Below are 10,776 nucleotides of genomic sequence, written 5' to 3' on the forward strand. Positions count from 1 at the left end.
GCATGAGAATTCGCTAAGAGACCAAGTGTGTTGTCAGGGTCATCCTCATGTTACAGATATGACAGGAATTCACAGAAAAGACAGAAGATAAAACAGCTCTGTGGACACAACATTCACCTCACTCTTCAGTGGTTGTGTCTTCAGCTCTATCATTTATTGATATGAGAGAACTGCAGTTACCTGCTGTACCTTCATGGTGAGACCAAATGTTTGTTTTCCCACAGCAGATATTCTGACATATAGCAACAGGAAAAGAACAGGAGCTCTTAACAGCATTATCAATGCCTCTGGTCAGACCAGCAGCTAGCAAGCAGAAGGAAAAGACAGAACCCAGAGCAGCTCAAAAGGTCTTTTGATTACCTATTGAGACATGTCAAAATGACTTGTGTTAAAGGCTTATGACCTGCATTACTTCACACGCACATTTCTAAATGACAAACAAGAGAAAACAAGCGTTAATAAAAACCTTTATTTTTCATTATTTAAGGTTTTCCCATATTTGCTCTTCAAGCTTTTCTTGCCCGTTTGACCCTTCCAGCCCCATCCCCAAGTGTTTCACTGTAGACTATCTACAATGAATTCCCCCAGTTATCATGTACAACCTTTGTGCTCCTCTATGATCAAAATAACCTCATCGCTTGAACATCCTGGCACATGGAAGAACACTACATTAAACTCAAAACATGCCTTAGCCTAAAGCTAGAAGGAACATAGTAGCAAAGACAACAAATCATCTGCGTGAACTAACACAGCAAGAATGGTGACAAAAAAAAAAAAAGTTGCAAGAGGAACTACAGGAAAATGGAGTGTTGACAAACCCAAAACTTAAGAGCAAGCTCAAAACATTCAAGTGAAACACCTGAAAAAACAGCACCGGCTAAGCCCACAGCGCTAGGAAAGAAATCATGTATATACAAGATAGCTGCAGTTTGTCTTTTTGTTCATTGTCAAAATATTTGTGACCAGTGAGACTGGATACTACCACACTCTGGGTAAACTATGGTAACAATTATGGTTATTACAAGCAATTGATCAAGCCCATACATTCAAGCTATACATATATATACCTATGTACACAAAATATAAATAGAACCACAAAATGAAGCCCAAAGATTATAGTTTTATACATATTCAACACAAATGTGTATAAAGGACACTATCAATCTGGGGGTTTCTACTACTACAAATTAGAAGATCCAATCAAGCAAGTGCTCATTTTGGAGCAGTTGATGTTCAAAGCACTCTCCTTTGGGGATAAAGTAAAAAACATACTCAAATATAACAGGACTTCAAGATACAAAGCCCCACCTGCCCCACTTCTCCTTCAAGCTTGCTCTTAAGGATTCACATACAGGCTGCCAATTACAACACCCTTTACTCAGATCACTGTTAATGTACATTATTATTGATTCTCTAACATTCAGGAGCCCATTTGAACAGAAACCCATTAACAATAGGAAAGCATGTTAACAAACCAGAGGAAGACCAGATGGAAATTATATATAAAGTTATTTTGATCATAGAGGCAAAACAAATCATAATTAAAAAGAAAAAAGCTAGTTGAACTAGTTGGAGAAAAGGGGGAGATCAAAGATTTAAAGGGTCAGTATCTTTTAACTGATTTTAATGCTTCTGAATGTTTCTCTTGAACAGCTTGTTAATTCTACCTTTAGGACCTTTTTAAGCTGGAGTGTTCATAGAGTAAATGGGAGTGAAATGAATTGACAAACTGGGTGGAATGACACTGTACAGAAGAAAATCCAAATTTAGTGTCTTCATCAGAAGGTCTTTTGCTTGGGGACATCCTCAAAACACTAGCCAAAAGCTGCAAGGGTAGAGTCACGGATTTAACTCTAGATATTTGTAGAAATACAAAGGACGTGTAATTCCCTCTGACATTTCACTTTGAATGCCAGTTTGTTTATAGTTCAGACCCAGTGCTCAACAAGAAAGATGCAGACACTGTGCAGGGGAAATCTTAGTGATGCTAGCAGACTCATAATGGTACACAGGTTGAGCTTATTAAGGGTTACATGCATGTGTGTTTGAACTCTTGACCTTCCAAACAAGAAGACATAATGGGAAACCATGTCAGTGGTTAACTAAACACACTTAAACACTAACAATGTGAGGAATTAAAAGGCCCTTCATTTCTGACATGACATTAAAAGCGTACTGTCTCTTTGAATCCCATTGAATCTCTGGGGATGGAAATGACACAACTTGTGTCTGCCTTATGATGTTTCCACCTCCTCCCACCCTTTACACTAACCCCCAGCTGCTTTCAGGTGGTTCTTCAGCCCGATTTGGCTCCCACCAGTGTCATCAGTCCATCTGTGCTCATGGACTTGGGGCGCTCCAGGGGGAATCCCAGGGCTCTACTCCACACCAGCTGAGCCAGCACACCGAGGGCTCGGGACACACCGAACAGCACAGTGTAGTAATTCATTTCAGTCATTCCATAATACTGCAGACAGGGGAGAGAAGGTCAGGCATGTCAAGACCTGGATTTGCTGCTATAAGATGACAAACCTATAATTAAGAGCCACCACACGTGTGATGTTTTACCTGCAGCAGTACTCCACTGTGAGCATCCACATTGGGCCAGGGGTTCTTGGCCTTACCCTGCTCCAGGAGCACATTGGGCACAATCTTGTAAAGCTGGGCAACCAACTTGAACATGGGGTCGTTGGGAAGATGCTTCAGAGCAAATTCACGCTGGCAGGTGTAACGTGGATCAGTCTTCCTCAGGACAGCATGACCATAACCTGGTACAACCTACAGCCAGTCATATAATCATAACAATAATGAAATATATGGACATAGGGTATAGGCCAGAAAATCATGGCAGTATAGGAGACATCCAGGATTTTATAAACCATACTTGCCAGATTTGTTCTGAATGTGAGTGCAAAAAAACAAAACGCACACGCACACACACATGCACACACACAAAAGACAGCTACAATTGGTCATGGTGTGTTTTTACCCTTCCAGACTTGAGTGTGTTCCAGATGTAATCCCTCATCCTCTCATCTGACACCTCTCCCCCCAGCTCCTTCTGCAGGGCAGTCAGCCACACCAGCACCTCCTGTGAGAGAAAGAAAATACATATTGATAAGTTCTAAATATGTTTCTAAACCGTGTATAATCATTAAATACAATTATCATTCCAAATACCAAATTTCTGAGTCTCAGTTGATTATTGTAATATCAGATGGAATTATTCAACTGCAACTAGTCAAACTTATTTATTAAAGTCTCTGAAGTGAGCCTAAAATTCTGCACTGATGGGGAGGAGAAACACTATCCTAAACTGTTATGTGTGAGTCACGCGCAAAAAACTGTTTGACCGGCAGTCTACACAGCAGACATTTTAACTTGTACAGAAGTACAGAAAGAACAGATCTTTATTGTCAATGTTTTAAAACAACAAAAAAGCAACATTTTAGCAGCATTCAAGGATGGAAACAAACTTATGAGTGAGTAGTATAGGTGTAACTAATAACATTAACAATAACCTAGGCCAGGACCCTGAAACTGAAACAGTTAAGTGGAAATTAAATACTTTTCCTGCTGGAACATATTAGAAGCTGACAATGCTCCATTTCCCACATGTGAAAAGTTAATTTAAATTAAAAAAAAAAAAAAAAAGAAAAGAAAAAAAAAAAAAAAGCTATTTCAGTCAGACATACCTGATTGGCCAGGCCGTGCAGAGGACCAGCCAGACCATTCATAGCAGCACTGAAGGACAGATAGGGGTCAGATAGGGCACTGCCCACCAAGTGGCTGGTGTGAGCACTGACATTGCCTCCTTCATGATCACTGTAACATAATTATAAAAAAAAAAATCCAGTATTAAAAAACAAAAAACTTTATCACATGCTTAACTTTATCACTTAGCAGTTAATGCACCACCATTGCACTTGATTGTAAATATACTGGCCTTTTAATATACAATAAATTTCTAAACTTTGTTTAAAATTAAAATAAGTTAAAACTCCCCAGAAAATGCAGAGATACTCAGTTAAAAATGAAAACCAGGTCATAATCTTTGAGGAAGTGTTTCCAGTGGCACCTGTGGATGGTAAGGTAGAGCCTCATTAGTTCTGTAAACTGAGAATCACTGTAGCCGAGCATGTTGGTGAAGTTGTGGGACCAATCCAGGTTAGAGTCAATGGCTCCAATGCTGCTGCCTTCACGATACAGGTTGCGGTAGATCTTGGCAGCAATGCAGGGCAGCTTGGCAATCAGGTCCATGGAGTCTTCATAGACAAACTAAGGGAAAGAACCAATGTAACAGACTGTGAAAGCAGACCAAAGCTCCACAGTAATGCCAACAACCCTGTGAAACTAATGCTTTTCACAAAATGAAACAAAGTTGCTGGGTTGATGTAAATGAAGGACCATAGATGACTGTACCAAATGCAATGAGACTGATATTTCCAGTGCTGGTGCCAAGCTGTTTGCGCTGACATGAGATGAAGTACATGTGTCCACATACCTCCCAATACTTGGACTTGTGGACCCCCTCAGAGTATGCTCGTGCAAAGCTGCTCTCACTGTTCAGAGCTGTGATTGCAGCGCTGAACTGAGACATGGGGTGCAGGTTTGTGGGGAAATTATCCAACATGGTGACGACATGAGAGGGAAGTGCTGCTCTCTTCGCCCACTCTTTGGACAACCAGTTCACCTAGAGGAACAGAGCCAAACAATGTATCTATGGGACTTGAAAGACTTGCTTTTCTGCTCGAGTATACAAGTCAGCAAGAAAGACCAGACAGTTTATCACTCTTAAAGGAGAAAGCTTCCAGCAACAAAAAATACTATAAGATACAGAGTGCACTTGGTTTTGCAGTTACAAAATATCATATATCCAGTCTGGATAAGGCAGTTTTGTCAAACACCTAGTTACCCTTCACATATGCCACCATTCATCTAATCTTTAATTGCATTATTTAATTGTATTATTCTGTACAAATATTTAATTTAGAAAATGCTGAATCAATCTGACCCACAATGCCTGAAATATCAGCACTGACAGGTTTAATGAATGAACAGCACTAGCACCCCTGTTCCACTCACCTGCTCCTCAGTGGGCACCTGTCCTGTGACCAGCAGCCAGAAGAGACCCTCAGGCAGTGGCTCCTCTCCTCCTGGAGCTTTAGGCAGCAGTTTCTGACACTCTGGAATGCTGTAGCCTCGGAAACGGATCCCCTGTTATCAATGCAGAGAGCGGAAGAGACAAAAAAATGATGTGAACATTGTAGAACATTGTAGTACTAGAGCTCACTGATTTCTGAGGCTGACACTGATTATATTTGTTACTTGAAGTCCAATAGCAATATATCAGTTAACGGTTTCACACAACATAGACAACAAACAATACAAATCTCAGATTTATTTTCAAAATTGTAACCAAAATAAATACATAGTGACAGTGATCATAGAAACAACTTATTTAGCTCATGAGTGGCAAAGTGTTTAATTGTGACAGTGTTTCTAACTGACCCCAACCCAGCTTGACATCCAGCAATTTCCTGTATTTTCCAATAGCCAATATGATGTAATATACTGGACTGGCTGATTTATCAGTCAAGCACCAATACTGACCTCTTCAGGATCCAACACAGAGGTCTCATATACCAGACCCTTCATCCCTCTCATACCCCCATAGAGCTGTGGATAAAAATGCATAAAACACAGTGTTTTACAATTACATATTTTTGAAGCTCAACAGTTTTTGATTTTGGTTATTAATGGGTACCAAGTCTTTTACAAAGAATATACAAAATAGCCTATTTTGTGTTTATAGACATAATAACACATTGTGTTTGAAAACTGATAATAAACACATTCACTTGAAAAGGTCAGGCCTCAGCTATATGCTTCCTTTTTGTTTTTCGACTGAAATCACCAAATTCTTCTAAAACTCCTATCGTTCCCAGCTACAGGTGAGGAGCGTGACCTCTGGTCTGTTGCCAAGAGGGAATAATAAACAGTAGAGGATGACGCAGTTGTTGCAGTGGTGTGTGTGGGTGAGTGTATATTGGAGCAGTCTAAGTTTCACATTGCCAACATGCACTAGACGTTTGAGTGACTCAGCTACAATGTCTATTGGCAGGAAGCAGGTTCATATTTTAACCTGAGTGACATGAATGAACAGTAAATTAAGCTAAACAAGCATGGATGGTTCAGGTGAGGTCATCAGGCCATGTTTAAACTGTGTCATGGCCTGAATGCTCCTGCCTAAATTAACCAAGTGTAAAGGCTTAGTTTTTCAATTGTTTGTTGCTCTTTTATGTATTCTAATTGCTTAACATATATGTAAATGTACTTTGTCCAACATCTCACAGGTAACTTACCATGTCAACAGTAATCTGTCCTATGTTAGTTTTGCCATACTGTTGTTTAAAGTTCTTGATCCTGGTCTGTTCCTTAGGAATAAGGTCTGTCAGAACATCCTTCAGATTCTGTAAAAACAAAACATTCAATCACTGATGCTGCTGATCAAACACCTACTCAAATGAGAAAACATTCCTCTCATGAGAACTGAGGTTACTACACATGTTTTATGTAAACATACTGACAAGAATACTTTACCTTTTCCAAGTACTACTAAAAACAGTAATAACTTTTAAACAGGTACACAACCTTGCAGTGAAGTGAATGTACTTACTGTTGTTGAAGCGCTAGCATTTCTGGCAGCCACAAGGAAATAAGTGGCATTCTGTGCAAGACAGAAATAGGATTTTGAGTATTAATACCATGACAAATCTTCATAGACCAATGTTGCTTATATATGAACTGAGACCACCTTGTAACCGCTCAACTATTTTGAGCTATAACATGCCATTGTGATAACATTGTGATTTTCTATTACTTTGTGAGTAAAACAGGCCTGAACATATATGATATCATTGTTTCTGTTGAATGTCCTGCAGTTCAAAGCAGAGACAGACTTTCAGTCAATCATCCTCTGAGTGGTCAATTTCTCTGGGCACTCTCAGAAAGAAAGGTGTTGTAACCAACTGCCAATGATATGTTTCAAGTTATTTAAAAAAAAAAAAAAAAAAAAAAAAAAAAAAAAAATCACATGCCACACAATCATCCTGCAACTGTCATTATGAATGACTGCTTTTTATCATTCTAAAGCAGCCCCTGAAAACAAAGACACCAATATATACACACTTCAAGGCCATACTGTTGTATTCTTTCAGATTTAAGTCTTAATTAAATTACAGGCCAGCCATTCATGACATCCCATAGTGAGTCAGATGATTTTAATGGTGTATGACAGACTAAAGTTCCATTCTGAAAATTAGAGCTGCAACAATCACCTACCTGATTGACATGTTTGAAAGTAAACTATGCAGCAACAATTTCAACCAAAAAATACTAAGCAGTTAATTATCTTGGTACATTTCCTTGTATTATATTACAAGAAACAGAATAACTTTAGGCTTAAGTGCTGTTGGTGGGACAAAAAAAAAAAAAAAAGACTGATAACATCTTGAGCACCCGATGAACAATGTGATGGTTAAAACATTACACTGAGGAAGCACACATTGTCTTTAATTAAATATGCATTAAGTCATAGAATCTAGACAAAACTTGAAGGGTGTGGGATAGATTATAAAGCTATGGGCACTGGTTACAGATGTGTCTGAAGTATACCAATCTGAATGGAGTTCATTTAAAAAAAAAATCAATAGGAGAGGAGGAGTCTAAGGGACAAGGGAGAACTGGATCTGCTCCCAGTGGGATCACCTACACATATCCATAACTGGTTGGAGAGGATAAAAGACTGAGAAGGCTCACAGACACAAAAAGTTAGGATCTGGCTTCACCATACATACTCTACACAGCACTGAGAGTGAGCGAGATTATGTAACAGCTCAGGGCCTTAAATATAGAGCAGCAGTTTCACTCAGTCACTCCCAGCTTCCACCTGCCCTGAAGATAGATTAGAGCAAATACACAGCAAAGAAGGGTAAATGATTCAACCAAGGCTGTGTTTAAGAATCTCAAGAAAATAGTGACTTAACATGCTCCTAAATAAAATTAAAATGCAATCTAGTCAGAAGAAGAAACATTTCTGAAAGCAAACTAGCCTATATTTTGTCAACTGCTAAGTGTAAAAAGCCTAAAATTACTTTAAATTCTAAAAACAAAAATAAAACCTTGTATTGAACACTTGCTAAATCTTGATTGCCACCTCTTCTTTTGCAGTCTTAAGAAGCAAGTTTTGACATTTGAACAAAGGGAAACAGAATTAGTTATCTCTTCTATAAAACTCAAGTTATCTGGACATCATGAGACATCTACAACTACAATTCCCTTGCTCACAATTTTAATCACATGACTTTTAGTCATAGATTAGTGCCAATAAATGTTATCATCAATGAATGTTATGCAATTGCAAAAAATTGCTTACTAAAAAAATCTCCAGAGCAAAGATTACAACTGATAAGAGGGAAAGGGTGACTGTGACACAGGTTAGCTGCACATATTCCTAATTACAAGAGTGATAAGAAGGACACAGCAGCGCTCAGTTTGGAGATCAGATATAAATAATTCTATGAGAAGGGGAGGAATAATAAATACTTCATAAATGGTGAGATGCTGATACAATGATCATTAAATGCAGGTAGGCTCAGAGGTCAGTGGAATAAGACAGTAGGTTAGTCACTGAAAGGTCACAGTTACTATGGACACCAACTTTATCAGTACCTGGCAGTGTTTCAGCAGGCTGGCCTCGACCATACTAAACCTTTAAAGGATAGTAGTTTGATGGATTCAGTTACTGTTAAAGTAAGATCTGCCAATTGAGATTAGACATTTTAAACTGACGTTAGACTTATGAATCTACACTAACTAAAGTATGTGTCTCTTTTAGTGCCAAGTAAGAAACTTTAGAATTGTCAAAAACATACCACCTATCTCGAGTACCTGATCAAAGATGCGGCGTTAAATAACTGGCTGAAACGTGAAGGTCAACGGGGTGGTGAAAAATAGAAAGTTAAAGCTGGCAATCAAAGCGTTCCTAACCTTTCAAAATACATATGTTCTGCTAAGAGCGAAAGGAGTTTGGTAGACGGACTGGACTCATGTTAGAATTCAAAGTTACCATGCTCGGTTCACTACTGGTTACAGAAAATGCCCAGGCTGTGGTAACACCAGGCCAGCATAAACATTTACGCTTACGATAGTTAACTTCTCTAGCACTACTACCGCTATGACTCAGACGCGTTGACATTATGTAAAACAGCGAGCTGTAACACCGTCACCCAAACCACTTACAGAGTTAGGCCAACTACCAGATATGTTCTTAGTCAACAGCGTTTTGCAATGTGGTTCCCAAGGCTAAGCTAGCTAGGCTAGTTTGCCATTAACTAAGTCTTTAGCCGCCTAGCCTAACGCTAGCTTCCCCGATAACGACCACAACTGAGAAAGTGGCATTGAGGCCGTCTCTCGACCGCTTACCTTTGAATTGAGGAGTTTCGACGCTAGCCTGCTGACTGTCAGAAAAGACATTGTGTCTAATTAAAACAGGTAATTCCACTAATTCTTTTACAACTAAAGACGCCGCTGCCAGTGCCCCGTGGAGCTGGTTGAAGGTGCCCCTCCAGAAAGCAGAAGGTTGAAAAGGGATTCAGGCCCGCAAGTAGCAGCGTAGCTGATTGGACGATGGGCCGGATCGGAGCGATGGCGTAAAGGGTTCTGATTGGCTGGAGAACTATTGGAAGCGCGTTGATTGGATAGAGACCCTACCTCTGTATGTGACGATAGCTTAAGATCAGGGTGTGTTCAAAAACAACCATTGTAAGGTGTCCTACTAATAGCCTGTTTCGTTCAGTGGATTATATGATTAATGCTGATGAAGCATTTGCTCCAATGACTCATGTCTCGATAATCTAACAAAGACTCTCGATTTCACGTGAATTGTTGTTTATCACGTATAAATACAAACCCTGACTTTGCACATATGCAGTTAGAGGGCGTGTGCATGTGTCTCCAATACAGTGACCTCTACTGAAAATGTGGTATTAAGATCAATTAGGAATATTAAAATGAAGTCATAGTGACTTGGTTATCTGATTTTAATATGGGCTCAACTCATTTGAAAAAAAAAAAAAAGAACAACCTACAATCACATTATGTTTACTCTAGGCTGCCTCTATGCTATTTAAATCTGGTATTTTTTTGGTGTTCAGGATCAGCAAAGTCAGTATTTACCATGCATTAGCATTAATAAATGTAATCAGAAACAGATCTGTTCAACTACAGTGACGATGACATGATGACAAGTGAAAGGCATTCATATTTTTGGTGTAAAATGATCTTCAAACTTTATTGTCAAGGATTGCTGGAAAAAGAGTAATCGCTTGTGTAGAGTCAGAGGCATTTGTTTTCAAACCACATGCATGCAGTTTACCAGTAAGGTTTGGCTGATAGTTTGATGGTGCAGCTCACTGACTTTGTGGATTGTAATTTAATGGCTCATGAATTTTTCTGAAGAAACAATTTAATTGTACAACACACAAGAAATGGTTAAAATGCCACAGAAAACATACCTAAATACACATTCTTGCAATATTTCTTGAGAGTGTGTGGTGTAAATAGTCAGTTGCATACTCATTTTTAATTATACAATGACAGTAATTCTACTAAAATCTGAATAAAATTCACAAAATGTATTTGGCACATTCAGATAGACTTATTTAACTATATTTAAGCCAGGGACATACTATACACAAGACCTAAGAAACTCAC

At 38.9% G+C, this 10,776-nt stretch overlaps 1 protein-coding gene across 1 annotated transcript; it reads right to left on the minus strand.

Annotated features, from left to right (window-relative positions):
* Window positions 1-450: 450 nt before the first annotated feature.
* Window positions 451-9,654, minus strand: cs (citrate synthase). Its single transcript, XM_026331781.1, has 11 exons — window positions 9,487-9,654; window positions 6,680-6,730; window positions 6,366-6,473; window positions 5,614-5,679; window positions 5,086-5,217; window positions 4,505-4,693; window positions 4,079-4,278; window positions 3,696-3,825; window positions 2,990-3,091; window positions 2,569-2,778; window positions 451-2,467 (listed from the first exon to the last, which is right to left on the minus strand). The coding sequence occupies exons 1-11, from the start codon at window positions 9,535-9,537 to the stop codon at window positions 2,297-2,299; spliced, it is 1,410 nt and encodes a 469-aa protein (XP_026187566.1). The 5' UTR covers window positions 9,538-9,654; the 3' UTR covers window positions 451-2,296.
* Between the last annotated feature and the right edge of the window lie 1,122 nt (window positions 9,655-10,776).

This window comes from Mastacembelus armatus, chromosome 7, assembly GCF_900324485.2.
Source record: "Mastacembelus armatus chromosome 7, fMasArm1.2, whole genome shotgun sequence".
Taxonomy (NCBI): domain Eukaryota; kingdom Metazoa; phylum Chordata; class Actinopteri; order Synbranchiformes; family Mastacembelidae; genus Mastacembelus; species Mastacembelus armatus.